The sequence below is a fragment of the Anarhichas minor genome, unplaced genomic scaffold (genome assembly GCF_050575085.1).
Source record: "Anarhichas minor isolate MPS153535 unplaced genomic scaffold, ASM5057508v1 ptg000020l, whole genome shotgun sequence".
NCBI lineage: Eukaryota > Metazoa > Chordata > Actinopteri > Perciformes > Anarhichadidae > Anarhichas > Anarhichas minor.
This window is the reverse complement of record NW_027466466.1, coordinates 3071542-3093291: the sequence shown is the minus strand read 5'-3', so window position 1 is coordinate 3093291 and position 21750 is coordinate 3071542. Positions and strand designations below refer to the sequence as shown.

The window sequence follows — 21750 nt, the reverse complement described above, 5'->3', positions numbered from 1 at the left end:
CTATGACAGGGACTTCTTGGTGCACTCAGACGTACCTCGTGAACTCTGAGAAACTCATCTGTTGTTGTAAAGTACCTTACAGACCGCCAGGGGATCTTCTTTTTGTTGTTGTTATTACTCATTAAATGAAATTATTGTAATTTGACCATATGGACTTAGTGTGGTACATCCCAACCAAAAGATATCCATCATGGTACCATGTAGCATCCCGTTTTAAAGGAATCAAAAATCTAATTGAATCGTGACCTTAAAATCAAAAGTCACATCCAAATGTGGATTTGGAAAATCGCGACAACCTTATCGGTATCAGACCGCGAGGGGCATTGACCAGCCGAGTTCGGAGTGAGACCGGGTTGCTGGCTGGAGGGTTGAGCACTGCTCCCCACAAAGGTTGGAGCCCTATTGGGGGATCGCCCTCCGCAGTTTGGCCTTGTTGGTCTGTGAGAGCCCCCCCATACCAAGCCAGAAACGAGAAGGCCAAGAGGCTCGCTATAGATGTGAAAGCTGTGTAGGATGGAAGGGGCTACATTCAGGTTCTGTGTTTCGTTGAAAGTCAGCAACACTGTTGATGGTGTTCCAGAGGTATACTTGTAGCTGCTTAGCCTCTTTATGTCATCTGTGGGACAGGCACAAAGGTTTAAATTGGGTTTTGTTTTTAGACTTGTTGTGGTATTGTTTAAAACATGACTATGCAGCAGTGTGGATCAGGCCTAATTCCTGCTGTCTTGGGGGCAGAGAAGAAGCGCTAACCTCTGCACTGCATTTACTAGTCTTCAACACCGGGGGTCAGTCTGACCCTTCACTTACTCAGAAGATGATGTTTTCATGAGTCAGAAGAAAAAAAACACTCCGGGGGTACTTCTCGTCGTTTCCTCGCTCCTCGCATGGTTTCCTCCATGCATCCCTGGGAGGGACTAAGACGCAAGGAAAGGACCCAAGTGAGGGAAACGGGGATGCAATTAAGAGACTTGAGAAGTACCCCAGGGCCCTGTTTCACAAAGCAGGTTCAGTGACAGCTCTGAGTTAGATAACCCTGAGTTGAGGGAAACAGAAGGAGCTGTAACTTAAACTCTGGGTCAATTGCCATGGTAACTGACTCTGTGAACCTAACCTGCTGGCAGGTTTTCTTTAAGAAAAGCTGCCACTCTACAGAGCCAGAGACACTGTTTTATTTCCTCATCATTCAGTCTGTATTGAAGGTTTACTGTATGTCAGAATCCAAATCAAGGTTAGATAATAATATGTTACTCATTTCTTTGAACAGCTTTTCACACTCGGAAAAATAATAAATATGTCCTCCTTCCTCATTTTATTATAATTTGTAACGCTGTGCCTTTGTGCATGCAGTAGATGTCAACTGTAACCGATGGAATATAACTCCTATAATGTTGGAGATTTATATTTCTGAGGGAGCAGGATCGTGGAGCAGCTGCAGAATGTAGTTTGAAAGGGATTTTTAAAAACATATTCTGAAGGTGTTTCAACATAATTTCAGTGACTGTGTTTTGATTTGCCACATTTGTTAAAGTAGCTGAAATAAAGCCACCGAATGATGTTGAGCCAAGATCCAAATAGATGTCTATTCTAATTAAGATCATAGTCATGTGTCTGTCTTTGATGTGTTTTTATATCTTCAATTGTATTTTTCATTTTCAGTTGGCCTCTGTGTTTTGTCCTCGTCAGATTAAAGATGTACAAATACATGTTGGGTCTATATGAAATGGAAAGTTTAAGCACGACAACCATACTGTACGAGTATGTCCCAAATTCCAGAATAACTGTCTTAGTATACTGTTTTTACTGTTATATACATTTAAAAAATCGACATACTCAATAGGTGTCCTGGTGCAATTGGGATTTGTCACTGCCCGTTAAATTATTAGATTTAATACCAAAAAAGCCAGTTTCCAGTTTCCAGTGTTCATTAACGACATAACTATGAAGGCAAATCAATGGCAAAATCCGCAAGCACAAATGTGCGCCCGTGTTTAAAGGTCCTGCACGTGCAACTCAAACTGCCGCACTTAAATGTCAGTGGTTACAATTCTCGTCTTTGGATTGGTCGGATATCACTCTGACAGGAAATGTGTAATATTGTTTGAGAAATATAATGATTTTTTTTTTTAAATGTGCTCTTTCTTGCATGGACACAGAACACGTTCCTCTTGGTATCTAATGAACTAATCCATCACATGGAGAATGTGATTCATCAGCAATCATACAGGTGCGTAAGAGCGCGTTGAGACGCTCCATGGTTCCACATCTGCAGCGCACTCTATTAAACACCTATGGCAATTTAGATGATGCACATACAGGTAACGGAGAAGTGTGGACTTTCTGTACGTAGAGATTACTGTATATAAAGGGGTCGAGGAAGAGGATGATTTGAACAACACATGTCACTCAGCTCAAAATGCAAACAGCACCTATGTTGACAGCCGTGGGGGCGCACAACCTCACTGGACAGTGCGACTGGTTCAGCGAGGAGAACCTAACCGAGCCGCGCGTAACCGAGCGGCTGGACCCAGCCGGCTGCCTCTTTCTATCCATACTGCCCCATGGCCAGGCAGTTCCGGCGCTGGTGTGGATTTTCGTGTTGCTGACTCTCTTCTCGTTTCTGGTTAACGGACTCACCCTGTTTGGACTCGGGCGGTCAGAGGACCTCTCCTGGGAGCCGCGCGTTGCTTTCTTTAAGAACCTGATTCTGAGCGACCTCTTGCAGACCGTCACTTTCGGCCCTGCGGTCATCCACTCACTCGTCCAACGCCGGACGATGGCGTTCAGCGCCTGGTGTAACGTCCAGTACTTTGTGGGGACCATCAGCATCTTCTCCAGCCTTCTCACCATCACGAGCATGGCACTGGAGCGCTACGTGTACGTGTGTCACGCCATCCACTACTTGGTCATCCTCACTCAAATGCGCCGGCGGCTGGCCTTGGCCCTCATCTGGATCTACTCCATCTCCATCGGCACCATCAACGTGATGTTGTTGCACATGAGAGGGCAAAATAATGAGCAGGTCACCCGTAGGCTACTGTGCGAGCCGGACATAGTGGAGCAACACATGGGCTTCCCCCGTGCCTCTGCCGTCTTTCGCAAATGTGTGGGCTCCATCACGCTGCTGGTCTGCCTGCTGGTCTACGCGTTCTCCTACCTGAGGATGTACCAGGACGCTCGCAACGCGAGGATGCCGTTCAACACTGTCAACACCAAAGCGCGCAGGACCGTGTTGTTCTACTGCGGGATGCTTCTCCTGCAGCTGCTACCGCTGCTGCTCAAAGTCGCCTCGGACGCGCTGTGGGAGGTGGAGGGCACCGCGGCCATGGTGGCGCTGCCGGAACCTATCCCCTCGGACACGGCGGTCGTGCTCCACATGTCGTTGTTGGTAATGCTTTTAGTGCCACCGCTCATCAACCCGGTGGTCTACGGGCTGAGAAACGCGGAGATGAGGCGGGCGATGCACAGCCTGTTCCGGTGGAGGATGGCGAGGAGGGGCGTGGATGCGCGCTTGGAGGCGGAGATGAGACTTGGATACATTGTGCCTCACAACTGAGCTCAGGTGGGGTAGACTGAGCTCAGTGACCATTATGATGTTTATATTGATGCAAGCAGGCTGGAACGAACCCATTGTGACTCAGACACTACCCAGCGAGCATTTTCCCGTTGAAAAGACGTTAAATAAACTAATTTAGTCACCGATGAAAAGATGTTTAAAAGTGGTTCAAAAGTGAAAGTTGTTTCACCGACTATTTGAGGATTAAACGTTCACATTTAGAACATATTTCACCGGATTTACAGTAGAGGATTCTTTCATCCTCAACTTTGTGCAAATCATAAAGTATATCGTTATTTTATATCAGGGGTAGTCAATTAAAATTCAACAGGTCCAGTTAGAGATAATTTCCTCAAGCAAAGGTCTAACATCAATCATCAGTAATGTTTATGATTTAGTGCCATACATATTGAAGTAGCCCAACAGTTGTATCAATAAATGTATGTAGTCAACAACTGTCAAATCAAATAAAGAAAGTTCAATTGAATAATATCTCAACAATATTTATTGTCAGATTTCAAATGTAACTGGATGAATGACATAATCTAATAATAAATACATGTTCTTCTCTCGTTTCAAGTAAAATAAGGATTAAAGAATAAATTATAACAGAAAGCTTTTGAAAATGTTTATCTTAAAATAAAGTACTTCATTTAAGAAAAGGGACTTTAACTGAATTGTCTTTGCCTTGCTGCTTCAAATTCAGTTTATTCAGGGTGAAGTAATTGTCAACTAACAAATCCACGATATTATATTCTTCTCATCTTCTAATAAGATAAATTTATGTGCAGGGATTTACGTTATATCTGTGGTTATTTAAACCACTTCTTTCAGCTCTATTCCTCTCTGTTAACGTCATTGTTGGACAGTGAATTCATGTGTTAGGATTCTGATCATATTGGGCTCTAAGGTTTATGTTTCTGTCCCTTCATTTCAGATGTGAGTGGATACTTTTGTCTCGTAGTGGTGCTTCACTTTGCTGCTTTTAATAATCGTCACAGTCTCTGAAAATATGAGACATACATGGTTTTAAAAGGTCTGTGGGCAGAATTAACATTCAAGACTCTGTCCATTCTTGATTAAAGACTCTGGTCTCTCTGGTCTCATTGAACACATTTCTCTTCTTGGAGAACACCATGTGAAATAACTTCTCTGTATTATTCTCCGACTACTTGGTCTGTCTCATGTCTCCCCTGTGTGTGAATCTCACTGGAGTCGGGAAGCTTATCGAAAAACACATATTTGATTGGCTGACCAGCATCATGTGATGTGATTTACAACGCATGTAATTGGTCGGTGTGTTTCCTGGACCACTGAACCAGTGCCATAAAGGCGGTTAAGATTAGATTAGGTAATCTATTCATTTTTTATTTTTGCGACAGCAGCATTTATAGGTAAAGCGCTAAAATATAAGCGCTCCGTCAAAATGTAATAATTTTCAATTATCTGTCGGTTTTAGGCCCAGGGTCCGGATACAACAGCGTCCGGGTCCGGACTAGGACCGCGGGCCGCCTATAAGTGACCCCTGTTTTAGAGACTTAATAAGAAACCACATCCACATTTCTCATTTGAAAGCCAATATTGCAAATGTTCCCACCGTTCATGCTGTGTTGAGGAATTTCATGTACACATTTAAATGTCTATTGATTGAATCGAAAAATGTAATCAAAATGGCCTTAACTGCAGCCGAAACAAAGTGAAACAAGGTATAACAAACGTCTCTATGTCTTTTAACCACTGTTGACTTTTGAACTGCAATGATAATACCTGTGTCTTGGTGTCCTCGTACAGTATTTATTCATTGTTGTTGTTGTTTTATATGGATCCATGTGTTTGAAATAAAGTTGAATATATCTGTAGGCTAAATACTGTATATTATCTCTTTACTAGCACCACTAATGCTCCCTTATTAACATGTGATATCTCGTTTCGATTAATCAACCTCCACAGTCCTCCCAAAGATATTTTGACATAATCAATTACATAATTGCAGGGGATCGGTTGAAGACAACATTCATGTAGAAGCCAAGTTTTCTTTGTTTTTGTTTCTTAACAGGTGGAGAGAGAAAGAAGAATGGCAATACAAAGTAGGTGGGAATACAGATGATGCTTCCTAGGGTGTTCATTCATTTCTTTGTGATGGTAATCTTTGTGTCTCCTCAAAACCTTTTTTTCCCCACAGTCAATGCTGCCGTTAATTCTGAAAATGCCAGTCTCACAACATATACTGTGATGAAAAGGGTTGCCTTAGTGTCTGAACAGGCAATTTAAACATTTAAATCCTGGTCAGCCAGCATACATCTCACAAATAAGCTATGTGAGTTACAGGCAGCACTTGATTTAAGCCGGCATTGTTGTCTTTTTGAATACACTTACTGTATATTCCACGGTACAACGCCTCAATGATTCAAACACAACCCAGTTCATGCTCGGCTATCTCGATATACCATTACACTAGAGTTCAGGTGTATAGAAACACAGGATTGAATGTCCTGTGCCTGTCTTTGGATGATATTGCAGCTGAAGAATTCAAAGGAGAACTGCAGTACTTCCTCTTCTAAGTTATACTTCTTTATGATATATGATACGGCACAAACCCTCCAGCAACACTTCCCTTTGATTACACTTGTACAAAAAGGAAAAGATTATTGTGAATGTAGTATTGGCCTATTGCAAATGATCCTGAATGATTCCCGCCAGTGTTTAATGACTTCACTTGTTTTCTCCACAGTATCCACTCATAGAACTAAAGCATGATTCAACTTCCTTATGGCTACGTTTGAGCACTTACAGCATAGAATGCTACAGGAATGAGTCAGCATTATTGCACTTCTAGTCCGCCCATATTCTCACCCATGTGACCGCGGTGTTCTTTGTTTATAGCCTTATGTCAGCTTTTTACTTCCATTGTGTTCAACAATCATAAAAGTGGTGTTCCTTTGTGAAAAATTAAATGGAAAAATCCCATCGGCTTTTTATCGAAGGAGCCAGTGCGACGCTAACTTCTGGGGTCGGCCGACAAAAAAACCGTCATCCCTGCAGCACTCTATTTGGTTAATATTAGGAGAGAGTCATGTTCTTGGTTAAAAATGTCAAAAGTCATCAATACTTGACCCCCAAGACACAATGTTTTTACTTTATCAACATTTAACCAATACCATGATCTTTTCCCAAACCTTAACCAAAGTGCGTTTGTTACCTAAACCCAACCACAGATGGGACTCCCATGCTTTGTATGCCTACATCCACTTTGACCACCTCCCTACGACTTCTGCGCAGTACAAGAATGTAGCACTTCATTCCCTGGGGGAAAAACATTCCCAACGTTCCCAAAATTCTGGCAACAACTGACTTGTTAAATATATTAATAGTATAAAATTGTAATTTTCAGGAGACAGGGATGCCTGTGCCATAAACCACTTAAAGAGGGTAATGGGGTGACGTTGGAAAGAGGGCTGACCATGATGTAGACAAATTCTTTTGTTTGCACAACTACTCCGAGTATGGATAAGGCAAGGAGCCCGCTGTATCCCTTCCTTTTCACTTGTGCCTGGGATCCATTGGCCAGAGGCCACCAGTAGTAATGAATTATGCTGGAAACAATGATCTTTTTCATTTAAAATGGAAACACTATTGCACCATTGAGATTTCGGCAGCCTTTTATTCTTTTATACAGAATCCATTTATTGGTTTTCTGGTTGTACTAACAGAGGCGGGTTGTAAATCCTGGGTAAACCACTCAATCTAATTCAACTCTGTATGTTTGAATAGCTTTTGTTTGTCAGTTTTAATCTGCTGTTTTTGCCCTTTGGTATAGATTATTGCTTAACATGCCTCTTTGTTATCTGCAAGTTATTTTTCAATCCCTGTCACAGGAAAGTGCTGTACTGATTATTGTTAATAGTGTACTTTAAGTGCAGAGACCTCACAGCAGGAAACATTAAAGTGACTGGTTGTCATAAGCACCGCTTGAAAATCCCCTCTGATACATGGTGGCAACTGTGTCTAAAGACCTAATAATATTCCAACTGTGAATTGAAAGTGCATCCATTATCCATTCTGAAGGGCCTTCTCAGGATAGCAAGTTAAACCACCCAAACAGGTTTGGTGCATTCCTGCAAGACATGTCCCTTTTGACCTGTTCGATTGCATTTCTGAGTACATAACAAATGTTGACCAAGAGAAACATTTTTCATTGTTTATTGCATTTGTTTTAAAGTGGAGCACCTTAAAAAAAGTACCCAGGCCTGTTAACAGTGAAAATGTGAGAAAAGGTAACTACAATTTGTTATCTAAGTGCAAAAAGGGAACAAGGAAGTCAACCGATACAATGTCCGTAAGTGTTTTGTTGGTATTCATCTCTACGTGTTTGAGAACTGTGGTGTAAAAGAATGAGGAAGGCACCAAAAAAAAAAGGGAACACAGTCTCACACAGTCAAACAGGTTACAGATTCACACGGACTCCACCTGAGGATCTTAAGAAAGCAGCACCTGTATTTCCTTTGTTAGCGTGCTGCATCTGCAACGCTCTATCAACAACCCGTTAATCACACTGCAGAGATGGATCCGATAATCAGTCAAATTCAGAGTTCTTAAAAAAAGGTATTTAAGTTTGTGATTTTCTCTCCTAAGTATCGATGGATCTCTCACTGCTCCTGAACCCGTCTGTCAGTCCACATGCTGTGGACTCTTTATTTGGGATGCCAACTCAGGGCGGCTCTGAGAACAACCTGAAATTCATCTGTGAGTTCAAGCACGGGCTCGGTCCACCGCAGGCGTCTGGCGATGATGATTACGATGTCAATATGGCGTGCGGGTCAGTGTCGGTTATCCTTCCTGCCCAGTGCAGTGTCCACCAGCTGCGGCTACGCATCTGCATGGAGGTAGGTAAAACCCTATCAGATGGTCTATTGTTAAAAAAAAAGAAGATCTTTCTGAGTGTTTTACACATGTTGACCTTTTGATCAGGTGGTGCTACTGGTGGTGACTGAGTGTTGGGAATGGAGAGCAGGAAAAGTCCTAAAATGTCTCAAAAGGCAGTGGTGGAAGAAGTATTCAGATCCTTTACTTACTTTAAGTAGTAATACTACACTTTGAAAATACCCCACTACAGGTAAAAGTCCTGCATACAAAACATTAATTAAGCTAAAGTATGTATCTATTATTAACTTTTAGTGATGGGCAATGATTACAATTTTTAATTGCGATTAATCGCATGATTTTTTTTGTTATGCGCAAAGTTCAATAATGAATTCAAAAGTAGTGTATTGCGCACTTTTATTTTAAAAGTACTGCTATATGAACAAAAGTGCAATAACATTTGGTTTGCAAACACTTTTAACAAAAAAGGTTATTTTTAACAGCAGTATTCCCTTTACACAGTAGCAGTTATAACACAGTTATAATGATTCTGATCATAGATATTCAGCCGGTGTTCACAACTTTATCTTCATGTGTGTAAGAGATGCAATTTGAAATATACACCTTAAAAACTGCAAACCTATCTACGTCATGTTGTTTTCTTCTTTTTTATGTTTGTTAAATTCTCAGTAGCGATAACTAAATGATGCTTATTATACATATTACAAACAAAACACTTTAAAAACTCTAAAAAAGTCATTTAAATGAATAATTTTTGCTTTTTTTGGTATTTTGGTCAGACACATATGCAACGCTAATTACTGAAATATGTGTGGTATTTGTTATAAATGTACGTTGGTACATAGAGGGTGATAAGAAGCTGTACATGGAGGAACTTAGGACCCAGGGGAATGTAGGTGAAGCAAGGGAACCTGGAGGGGGTCTGTACCATGGCAGTAACCTGCATGAGGAAGTTATGCTAATAAAAAGTTGCAGTTAAGAGCAGTTTGTTCTCACGTGCTTATATGTTTATTTAAAAACACGACAATATGTATTTTGATATTGTCACGTTTGATCCTGTAACGAGACGATCGCGTGTGTGTGTGTGTGAGACAGGAGGGACTGATAGTGACGAAGTGAAGGGGGTTCTGGTCCGGGCGTGTCATCACCCTGGGGGGTCGGCAGCAGCAGCAGGAAGTGACGCCACACAAACACAGCTGTTCATGGTTCTTGTGTTAAAAATGTCCGCTTAATAATAAATAAAAGAAACTGCGTTAACGTGCGATAAAATAATTGTCGGCGTTAATTAATGAATGCGTTAACGCGATAATAACGCGTTAACTTGCCCAGCACTACTTTTAACACTACACATCAACATGTCAGCATTGTTATTATAAGCATGTTAGCATGCTGACAATATCGTTTAGCTTAAACCACCACTGCGCTGTATGCTGTCTACAGTTCATGACATTACCTCACAGAGCTGCTGGTGTGGCTGCAGACTTTTGGTTTAAAAATATATAATCAAGCTGCAACCATCAACAATTTTCCAAAATCTTTGTCTCTATGCCTTCAGGCACAGGAACAAAATTGCCACCCAGACCCATTTGCAGTATTGGACCCGGAGAGATACACTCTGCTATATGCCAGGGGGGATGACTGGTACGAGGCCTACGATGACTGTCAGGTCATCAGGACGTTGGACATCCCATGGTCATGTGACGACACCGGCCGTCTGTCGGCGCACATAGTGGTAAAACCGCTGATGGCAGTCGATTCGGAGGAGAAGAAGAAACAACAGCGGTGTTTGGCGAACCTGATCGGACACGACCTGGAGAGAGAAGCGTCTGACAGACTCGGCGAGCTCACGTTCACCCGCAGGAAACTGGCATCTCCGAGAAGACAAGAGCTCTGGGATCGGGATGATGAGTTGTATGCCACAGAGCCTTGGGTAACGTGTGCTCCCATTCCGAATGACCTTCAGGACCAGCTGAACAGAAAGCTCCCTGTCACCTTCCATTACATGAGCAAGATCAGCTTCAGCATACAGGTGGACTTTAGTGCAACACCAAGTGTTCTTCTCACATTTTTTAGAAGAGTGGCGGCAGACCAGAGGCTTGATTATGACACTTCGGACAGTTTGGTGTTGAAAGTCTCCGGGAGGGAGGAGTTTTTATCAGGAGACCACCCCCTCAGCGATTTCCTCTGGGTTCGACAGTGCTTGAAAACCAACCAAGACCTCCACCTTTCTGTGGTCCCCGTGTCGGAGCTCGCCGACGAGGCTGTCAAGTTCGTGGACTGGCCTCTTGTTGACGGTTCCAGTGGCCAGTTCAGCTCCCACGACGATCTCCGCCTCGAAGGGAAGGATTTGGACGACATCTTCATGATATCCTTGTGGGACTGCAACAGGAGGCTCCGAGTGAAATTGCTTGGCTTCGACATCCCAAACCTTCCGAGCAAATGCCCTCAGTCTGTTTACGTAAAAGCCTCCATACTCTACGGTAACAAGGTTCTCTCCTCGGTGTCCTCCCTTCCCAAGGCCTTCGCAGATGAAGTGCTGTGGAATGAGTGGCTGGACTTTGATGTTCTCCTCAGGGATCTGCCACGTGGAGCCAAGCTGGCTTTCACTATTAATGCTAGTGGTGGTGACATCCCCCCAGTAACCAAAGACCCAAAACCTTCAGTAACCAAAGACTCAAAGTCGTCTTCAGTCAATAAAGCACAGGACCTGCAGAAAGGGAAGGGAAAGGTGCTCTACTTTGTCAATCTTCTCCTCATTGACCACAGGTAAGGTTTTTAATGTTAATTACAACTTCCAGTGTTAAATGTCAGAAAGGGACAACACGCTAACATGAAATGTCTCTGCACTGTAGCTGATTAAAAAGCGATTTGGTTGTATGTCCTACTGTATTTTCTTACGACAGATTTTATGGAAATTATGCTTCTAAAATGTAAGACATGATTTTATATGTTTAACAAGACATACAGGCAGAAATTCAGAAGAAACAGCAGGCGTTCGTAAGAGTTTTATTTACATTAATATTGATATTGATAATAATAATAATAAAGCAGAGAGGTGATATTTTAGGAACATCCCTATAATCACTGTGATGGCAATGATGCAGAAATAATCATCTCCGCCAGGAGAGTCATGTAATTGCTTGCGCTTGGGTCCACGCGTCTGTGAGTGAGTGTGCTCCTCTGTGTCTGTCCACCGCTAATCTTACATTCTGCTGCAGCAAACTGAATCCTATTTTGGGTGGCTGAGTGCGTCTCTGACCTCCAGCCGCTACACTTGTTCCGCAAAACTCTAATTGAAGGGTTTGTTTATTTCAAATGAATTTTCAAATTGTCCACTCGTTTGTTCCTCTAGGTCCGTGCTCAGCCAGGGCCCCTACACCATGCACATGTGGTCCTACCCTGATGTGGAGGAAGGGGCCGTCACCTACCAGGCAGACAAGCTGTCCTCTGCCACTAACCCAGACATAGCAGACTCCATGGCTATCAGCTTCCTTCTAGACCGCTATAGCTTCCCTGTGGTTCTGCCAAATAGCTTCAGCAACTCTGAAAGCTCCGGCAGTCGTTCCTCCAGCCTCCCCCCGACCAAATCCACCACCCCCTCACCCCCTTCCACCTTACCCAGCACAGGTTCTTCCTCTCTGCATGTGAAACATTGCCAGGACTCATCGACAGACACTGGAGTTCTCAGATCCCCATCTTCAGTCACCAACACCAACAGGGCTTGCCTCAAAAGGTTCCGGGAGGAGAGCATCCGCTACGCCTCGAATCTACCCCAATATCTGCGCAATGTTGATTGGATGAACCGCAGAGTGGTCGAGGATGTCCACTGGCTGCTGGGAAACTGGGATCCTGGAGAGTTGGATGTGACGGTGGCCCTGGAGCTGCTAAGCATGGACTTTGCTGACAGGACGGTCAGGAAACTAGCAGTCCAGAGATTGGAGAGCCTGTCCAATGACGATGTATTGATGTATTTGCTTCAGCTGGTGCAGGTATGTGTTTGTAGAGATACGGCAAAAGTGTGTGTTGTTGATCTGAAAAACGTGTGTGTGTGTGTGTGTGGAGGAACTGTGACAATAACAAAATATTTGAACATACTTTTCTATTGGAAGCCAGTAGCAATATTATGTAATTCAATGCAAAAACACCACGCATGATTAATATAGATTTATATCCAAACATATTATTCCAAAACTAAACAAATAGCTCCAGACCCCCAGGGGCCCCAACTGGATTTGGATAATTGACCGCTTTCTAAGCTCCAGCCTTAGTTACGGTCGCTAGACGTGTTGAGTTTCTGCACAGCACACATACAGTTTACAAATGAAATTCTTAGTCAAAACAATGCGTTGTTAATTTCGGACAGAGGTAGGCAAAAGCAGGTTTCTCTTTTCTAGCTAGCGTCCATTAACGGCTAAATAGACAACTGCTTTTAGCTAGCTAATTATTGCTAAGTTAGCTAAGTTAGCAAAATATTAAGATGCCATATGTGTGCTCTGCACTTTATGGATGCTTGTGCACACTGATCCACAGTCAGAGAATGGGACGAAGGAGGAGGTTGTGTTGCACTGCATTGTATTGTGCAGGTGTTGATGTGTCACCTGTTTGATGCTCTCATTTAAGACTGGAATAAAAATAAAAGAATTAAGTAAACACATTGCTTGTGAATCATCATTAAAAAAACAATCTTCTCCCATTATGGTTTTTTTTCAGTTTGGATACATCCAAGAGGACGTGAAACCTTTTAGCATTAGCCAGTAAACTCAAGTACTGTTATTATGAAGAGGCCCGTATCATACTTGACTACAGATTGGTGACATTATTCTTTCTCTATCCTGTTTACTCATTCAGACCCTCAAAGTGGAACCTTACCATGACAGTTTCCTCGCTCGGTACCTCATCCAAAGAGCTCTGCGGGTGAGTCATGCAGCATCCGAATATTTGGAGCAACACACAACATGTCATATTTTATTTAGATTAATATAGAAGAATGTTAGTAGTACATCCTTTTTGTCTTTTTTGTTGCCATTTCCCCCCCCCCATTTAAAGAACATCCGTAATCATACTAGTGCAGTGCCGGTTCAGAGTGCGTGGCCGTACGTGAAGAAAAGTGTGGCTGTAACGTTAGCATATCCAACATCCAGCTGCAGAGGTGAACTAAAGTCAATGAGCAGCACACCCACTGTGAAGTAGATCGGAGGAACAGCTCTCGATCGACCGACAGACAGATGTCGCGACTTCACCATGTGGTTGAAACAGCCTGATTTGGGTTAAACTACGCCATCCCCCACCAGGTGTCAAAATCTCATCTATGTGTGAGATTTGCTTTAAACCACATCACTGGCATCTCATTGGATGAGGGTCATATGCACCACAGGGGATCCCTGTTATTCGGCCATGACGTCACTGAGACTATAAACATCAGCGCTAGCCTCAGCTCTAACCCATCCCACGCGGTTCGATTTTTATGAAAGGGGGCGCTGAACAACGTTGTTGCTGTTAAGAAAACTCTAAGAATAGTTCTACATTAACTGGTTGAACAATAGACTGTTTTGGATAGGAGAAGAGGATAACTTGTGTTTTTCTTCTCCTTATTGTTTAAACTAACCATACACACCATACACACACATACACATACTCATACACACATATAGGCTGTGCTGTTATGCTTATCTCAGACGCACATGGCGTGTAAGTATGGCCTCTATCTTGTGCCTCATTGCTCCATTAATTACCTCGCCGCCATTTTTGTATTTTTGCGCAGCGTAATCACATTCGAGACCACGGCCGCCATTTTTATTTTTCTCTCGCTCCCCCCCCCCCCCTACATTAAAGGTGGTAAAGGTGCACAGTGGAGGCTTGCAGACGAGCAGATGGTCTTGAGGCACAGGAGACAAGAGCAGTTAATGTTGTGTCCATAGCAACACAAGGAAAACACAAAAACTGCTGAGGCCTGAAGCATTAATTACCACGGTAGCTGAGACAATAATCTAGCTAGGACTGGGAGGAAAGCCAGGGCTGAGGAGATGATGAGTGGATTTTTCAACAAGTGTCTGCAGAGCAGGGAGAGGTGGCGAGTTGGTTGATGGCAGGCGTGTAGGTGTGTAGGACAGGAAGACTCACTCACACACACACACACAGAATATAAAGAGTGATTTGGACTTAAACACTTTTCTTTCCAAGGGTTTGTCAAACCATGGTTTAAAACACTCCACAGTACCACGCTTATTTTTTATTACAAGCTGGCAAATAGGGAAAAAGTTGTATTGAGTGTGCGCCACTTCCTGCACTCCTACTTTAGTCACATACAACAGATCAACACTGGATGCATCGATATGTCCTGATGGACACCATGGACATCTCTGTGACAGATAGAAGCACATTTAAACTGTGAATCTTTTCAGCCCTGTCACACTGCAGCTACATCTGTGTCTGTATCCTTCACTCACCTCACCTCCACTGTCTCCTCCTTCACCGCAGAGCAAGAGAATCGGCCACTTCTTCTTCTGGTATGTCCGCAGTGAGGTGGCAGGGTGTCTGTACTTCCACCAGCGCATGGCTGTGATTCTGGAGGCCTACCTGCTGGGCTGTGGTCAGGCCATGCTCGACAGCTTCACCCAGCAGGTCCAGGCTGTGGAGGCCCTGCAGGGGGTTGCATTAGCGATTAAAAAACTGTACCCCGACAAGTCCGACCTTCCTCCTACAGGTGAGACACATCCAAGAAAGACATTCCAATGGATTAATATACCATAAATATACTAAAGTCAAAATCAGTCAAATTTAAACTTTCTACAGGCAGTAATTAAAGGTACTCTTCTATTGGCTCCGCGTACCTGGCTTGACAGAGAAAGAGAAATGAGATAGGTATGTTTCAAATGTTCAAACTGGGCACAACTCACTCGCGGGTCTTCAAACACAGTCCCTGTTCTGCTTTGATGATCCCGTTCATTGAGTTTGCTTTTGTGGTTCTTTGTCTCCTCGTTGAAGCGCGAAGAGTGTTTTTTAGTACCTTAAGGTAGAAATTAAACATGAATTTTAGGCAGGTTAGACCATGTGTTAGAACATGTTTCTAATCTCACATGCTTATCTCATATTCTGTTGCAGCAAACTGCGTCATATTTTGGATGCCCAGTTATGGCTGCATGCTCAACAACCTCAACAATCTTGTGGTTATGTTGACGCAAACGTATTCCAAACACTTTTTATTGTCTGTTTTACACACTGCCATTGACTTCCTCCTTCCTCCTCACTCACTACTCTTCACTGGCTGAAGGGCAGACAGTTTAGTGAGTTTAATTTCGTTTTTTGTCAAGATTGTATGGGAGTCTCTATAACAGCAACTTGGAGCCGATTGCCTGCATACAGTCCAAGAAGTTGACTGGGACGGACTGACTTAATTCCTCGATTTCTCTAATTGATTAATTTGAAATTTCTACATGCGTCTCATTTTTTGATGTTGTGTTCTCCTCCTTCCTCTTCCAAACATCCATCCAAAACAAAACAAACAAAATGAAACCATTTTCCATCAGCACTGTAGGCTTGTGCTGCAGCTCTGGCAGTTACATGGTACAATGTTGCCATGTAAATGGCGGAGGTGATGTCTTTAGTGAGGAGCAGCGGCTACTTGTGCTGTCCTGCTGATTTGAGCACATTCTAAATGTCTATATCAGATTGCATGTTGTATAACGTGCTCTAGTGAGTGAGTGTTTGTGGCAGCAGGACATGATGACAAACAGCTACTCTTCCAGTCATCAGTGATTGGTTGATTGTGTGTAGCTCCCTCAATGTTCAGTTGCTGAAATCCGATCCCCCAATCCCCCTTACCAATTTGTATAAGTGTGTCTTTGTGTTTCTTTTGCTTTAAGCTCCCCTCAAGCTTCAAGAGCTTCTTAGAAACAGTAATCTACCGAATGAATTCGTGGTGCCCTATGACCCCCGGATCAGAGCTGGAAGGATCCTGGTAAGCCTCGCTAATGCTGCTCGTGTCTGTGCAAATTGAGTGTGTTGGTGTTGGAATACAAAATGTTACTCGTGTTTTTTGATGGTCTTTGTCGGCCATGTTTAGTCTTGTGTGAGTGGTAATGCCCCAACAGCCCACACACACAGTGATTACATACAGGTATTCACAATCAGGCCTTTTAGTTGCTAAGCTGCTAATGTACAAGAACACTTTTCACTTTTTTGTCTATTTCCCTCCTCTCTTTCTCTCCTCTCTCTGTCCGTGCCCTGTCTCTCCTTTTCCATCCATTTATTCCTCTTTAAGTTCAAATATATTTTTCATGTTCTCCAGTCCAATCCAGCTACTCTGACCTACAGTAGTCGGAATGTGAACTGAACGCTCGGTTAAACGTTTCCACTGTAATGATTGTTACTACATTACAATCATACATAGATGTCAATAAACATTTGACACCTAGTGATATCAAACTACCCAATCTAATTATGACTAAAATATTCCCAGTCTGGCAGTGAATGATGCAGAGTTTGTGTGCAGGCTCATGTGCTCAGATGGATGGACGGATGTTAGAAGGACGACACTTTTAAATATATCTATGAAAAATAATCAAACTTTAACAGTTGTAAGGCTTTACATCGAAGGTCCACATCGGACCTTCAATAAAACCCATTCCCTATTAACTGTCAAGCTCACCATCAACAAATCGGTTCTCTCTGTATCCCTCTCGTCCAGCTGGACAAAAGCAAGGTGATGGCCTCCAGGAAGAAGCCACTGTGGCTGGAGTTCTCCCCCATGCCGTCACCCACCTCTGCTACACCCGTGGGAATAATCTTCAAAGAGGGGGACGACCTCAGACAGGACATGCTGGTCATTCAGGTCAAAGAGAATAAATTTGATATTTAATTATTCATCTCGCTGAAAAATAAAGAATGTTGGTGTTTTATGTCGGTGAATATATTCCTACCTTTTGGATAAAGTGACACCTGACTATGTGCATCTTCCTGCTCAGACGCTGGTGCTGATGGACTCTATCTGGCAGGAAAAAGCTCTGGACCTTAACCTCGTTCCGTACGGCTGCATCTCCACAGGACACAACATAGGTCATTTTCACTTTTATTATCGATTTATTCAGCTAGCTGTTTAACTATGCTGTCTGAAAGTTTGTTCTGCAAATCAGCAAATGCTTATTAAGTCATTCGACCTAATTAAGTAAGTAAGTAAAATGTATTTATGAAGCGCTTACTTAATTAAACCCTACTTATAATAACTTGGAGTGTTGTCTCCATTTTCCATCTTCTTTTTACTATATTACATAGTTTTCTTTGGGCAACCTCTGAGAAATGATAGACCCGTAAATAAAGCATTACCGTTTTATTTACCAACATGAAGGTCTACAATAAATGTTATTCTGAAAGTCCTAAGGCTGGAATCGAACCCAGGATGTTGCGGTTATGTCACCACTGCTAAGCTAAAAGCGGACTAGTGTCTCATTTACACACTTGTTAGCAAGCGCCTTTTCTAAGACGTATTTTATGTCGGAGAACAAAAAAACGTTAACATCTCTTAACCAAAGACCTTATTTCAGAGGTCTTGCCAAAAACCCATTCAAAAAACCCATGATTTTGAAATGAGTGTGCAAAGGGCAAAAATGCTGACTCATTTCTCCAGCTCTATTCTGGTTTAGTGTGATGTGTGGTGTGTCTCCAGGTGGATTTTTGCGGGTTTGTTTTCCCACTCCTCCCCTGATCGGTGGAGCTTCTTTTGTTAGTTGGATGTTGGAACATAATTAAGAGATGAAGAGGAACTAAGTGGGCCAGAAAAAATAATGTACAAGCGCTGTAAAACACTTTTCAACACTGTCCTTTAAACGTATATTTTCCAGCACCCAGGATACAAACAGGAAGTCCTTTGGAAAGTGATATGAACAAAACAACAACAACAACAAAAAGTGAAATCAGGTTTCTCCTCCACAGGTATGATTGAGATTGTGAGGAATGCAGCGACCATCGCTGCCATCCACTGGAGCCAGGGAGGAACGTCAGCAGCCTTCAAGAACGATGCTCTCTTTGAGTGGCTCAAGTCCAAATGTCCACTCCAGGAAATAGTAAGTAATTTGCACGTAGTTCAAAGGCAGGGTTTTCGACAAGATGTGGACCCAAATGAAAAAAGCCCGCTCCAGTCAAGATGGTCTGGCTAAATGTCATCGGTCTGTGCAGCTGCCCACTTTAAAACACTGAAAAATAGTCATTTCTATTTTTGTCTGTGCTCACACACAGTTACTTTTTCTTTCAGTGGACACATCTTGTCACTAGATGTCTTGTCTTTAACACACTTTCACTTTTACCTTCCAATGGAACCTTTTTACAGCGTGCCTAAATTAAGAGTGTAGACCAGTTGACTTTTGTTCCTTTTATTTCAAATATATTAATTATATAGCGTCAGTTTTAGATCTGCCACGTTACCAATTGTGTTACTGCACTGCTGTGATCTCATTTGACTACAGCACTACAAGGCCGTGGAGAGATTTGTGCACTCCTGTGCTGGTTACTGTGTGGCCACGTATGTGTTGGGCATAGGAGATCGACACAATGACAACATCATGATCACGGACCAAGGTATGCGCCACATGTTTGGTTCACATTCCCACACGCTGTTAAACCTGTCTGCATTTGTGCAAATGTAAACAAATTGCCTTTTCATTACACACATTCTTCTTCCTTGTCAAAACCTGGTGCCTACATTACCCACAATGCAACTGGGCCACCAACAGTTTGCAGCCTCAAGTGTAGTTAAGGAGCAGACTACAAGTACATTTGTGCAAGTGTAAATCTCACTGAGAGAGTGACTGAATGGTGGAAAAGAGGAAGAAATTAACAACACACTGAGTTGATTGACAGGCTGATTTAAATGCTTTTTGTATTTCCCGCGCCTCTCAGGGAACCTGTTTCACATCGACTTCGGTCACATCCTGGGCAACAGGAAGTACTTCCTTGGCGTGAGCAGGGAGCGTGTACCATTCGTCCTCACGCCTGACTTCCTACATGTCATGGGCAGGGGCAAAGGGCGCAACAGCCTCTACTTTCAGCGCTTCAGGGTGAGAAGCCCTGCTTGTGTGCATGTGTGTGGGTGTGGTTGTGTTTGTTTGTGTGTAATTATACTGATACTTTCATATCATGATAAGGCTGCGGTTGTTCTATATTTGTCATATTTTCAGCAAATCCTAAAAGACTAAAACAAACTGCAAAACATTCAAAATGCATTAGTATTTCTGTCAATGCGTCCGAGGTTTCACACCTTATCTTTGACTTGCAGCCTCAAGCCTATTTATGTGCCTATGTGTAAATGTACAGTAGATATTTGTCAGATATTGTGTTCTGTATCCTATTATCTTTTGTCCTTATTTCCTTATCTTTTCTTCTTGTCCTCCATTCCTTCTCTTGTCTTTCTCACCTACTCACATTAGGACACTTGCACCCAGGCATACCTCTCCCTGCGCTCGCACTCCCGTCTGCTGGTCACCCTTTTCTCCCTCATGCTGCTGACGGGCATCCCTGAGCTGAGTGCTGCAGAGGACATGCACTACCTGCGGGAGGCGCTCCAGGAGGAACAGGGTGAGGCAGAGGCCAAGGAGCATTTCCTCCAGCAAATCTCTCTGTGTGAGCAGCTGGGCTGGACGGTGCAGGCCAACTGGTGGATCCACATGGTGGCAGGCATCAAGTAGAAACTCTGAATCGTGCTGCAACATTTTGTTATTATTAATGTCTAAATGTAATATTGTTTTATTTTTTGTGGTTGTTCTCATTGTTTCTTTTTATGTATTATTTCTAAACTCATGTACTCCCTCACCGCGGCTGTTTTTATCGACTTTTGGCACAAAAGATGCTCTTCCACCTTTCTAAACAGGATGAGTCGACAGCATGTCAAGATCAAGTCAGCCAGAAATCTCACTGGCACCTCAAACACGCCTATTCTGCATGTTTGGCTACTGAAATTAGGAAATGACCTGCATCGTTATTTTATTTAAATTTAAAATTGGCTGAGTGCCCCTATTTTTATTAATATTGAGCAGAAGCTCATATAGTGTGTGTGTGTGTGTGTGTGTGTGTGTATGTATATGTCTAAATGTAATATGTAACGTTAAAGGGGAACTCCACTGATTTTACATGTCAAAGTTTAAAGGTGTTGGCAACTGCATAAGTGAAAAAAGTTGTATAAAGCCAGTCAGCGCCAGTTGTTAACTTACTAGACCTTTGTAGTCTGCTCCTTATCTACACTTGAGGCTGCGAATTGTTGGAGGCCCAGTGGTATTGTGGGTAATGTAGGCACCAGGTTTTGACAAGGAAGAAGAACGTGTGCAATGAAAAGGACCATATCTCTGCTTTTGCTGCGGTTTAAACACTTTTTCTAAAGTGTCACTGTGAGTCAGAGTGCAATGCTAAAATGGATGGAGTACTCTTTTAAGGGAAGAAACCCACCAAACACAGCGGGCTGGGTAGAGCTGCTGGCTTCCTGTTATTTCTAAGAGAAGCAGCAAATCCCTCTTGGGGAGCATGATAGGCTTAGCCTGACATTGCCAGACCAAATCCCAAAAGAGCTAGGAGATTCATCTGGTTCCAAGGCGACTAAGATCCCACAAGGGAAAGATATTTTACATTCAAGCGTCAACCAAGACACTGATTAGAGCAAGCCCTAATATACAAAAATAAGGACGTGACTTGACTGGCATGCAATATACAAGGTTGATTAATACAAATTTGTTCTACAATTCTAAAATCCCAGATTATTAAATAAAAATGACACACCATGCTTATTCATGAGGGCGTGTGTCGCATCATTTAGAATACAAATGTGGGAACTAATAGGGTGATGTCCACAATGGTACACTCCTTGTCTTGTTAAACCACCTAATACTACAGTAGGCTTTATATGAGAAGTCATTTCACTCGTCATGAAGAGAAGTGCTCAGCCTGTGGAAATACGTGTTGGAGGGTCTAATGAAAAGATGCTTTTGAGTTGCATCATGGGAAATGTAAGATTCAATATTTTGGAGGTTGTCCTATCCTAGGGACTGAAAGTCCGGAAAACATAACCTCTGCTGCTTCTATTTGAATCTGCCTCTCACTAGTACCCTGACTGCAGTATGGAAAATCAACATACACATTTGGTCAAATTAAACAACAAAGATTTTCATGGAATGCTTATAACAATATAATAATAATAGTAAAATAAAATAAGTGGAGAGCCATTTTAATGTTTTTTGCAAAGTTTTTTGAAGGAGACTAGAAAGAGTCTGACTTCATTTGTGTTCATATCCGCAAAAGTTGTACTGCATTGAATAAAAACCTCTGAGACGTAATGTGTC

General features: G+C 42.7%; 2 protein-coding genes across 2 annotated transcripts; both read left to right on the top strand.

Moving 5' to 3' along the window:
• The first annotated feature begins 2428 nt into the window (after positions 1 to 2428).
• On the top strand, positions 2429 to 3553 carry LOC142954373 (olfactory receptor 1J2). The gene has a single exon (XM_076095337.1). The coding sequence runs from the start codon at positions 2429 to 2431 to the stop codon at positions 3551 to 3553; it is 1125 nt and encodes a 374-aa protein (XP_075951452.1).
• A 4637-nt stretch (positions 3554 to 8190) lies between these two features.
• LOC142954460 (phosphatidylinositol 4,5-bisphosphate 3-kinase catalytic subunit gamma isoform) lies at positions 8191 to 20429 on the top strand. The gene is made up of 12 exons (XM_076095482.1): positions 8191 to 8436; positions 9990 to 11200; positions 11787 to 12423; positions 13283 to 13348; positions 14912 to 15137; positions 16297 to 16391; positions 17121 to 17264; positions 17398 to 17488; positions 18362 to 18492; positions 18892 to 19003; positions 19325 to 19482; positions 19852 to 20429. Exons 1-12 carry the CDS (start codon positions 8191 to 8193, stop codon positions 20107 to 20109), a joined length of 3375 nt encoding a protein of 1124 aa, XP_075951597.1. The 3' UTR covers positions 20110 to 20429.
• Positions 20430 to 21750: the final 1321 nt, after the last annotated feature.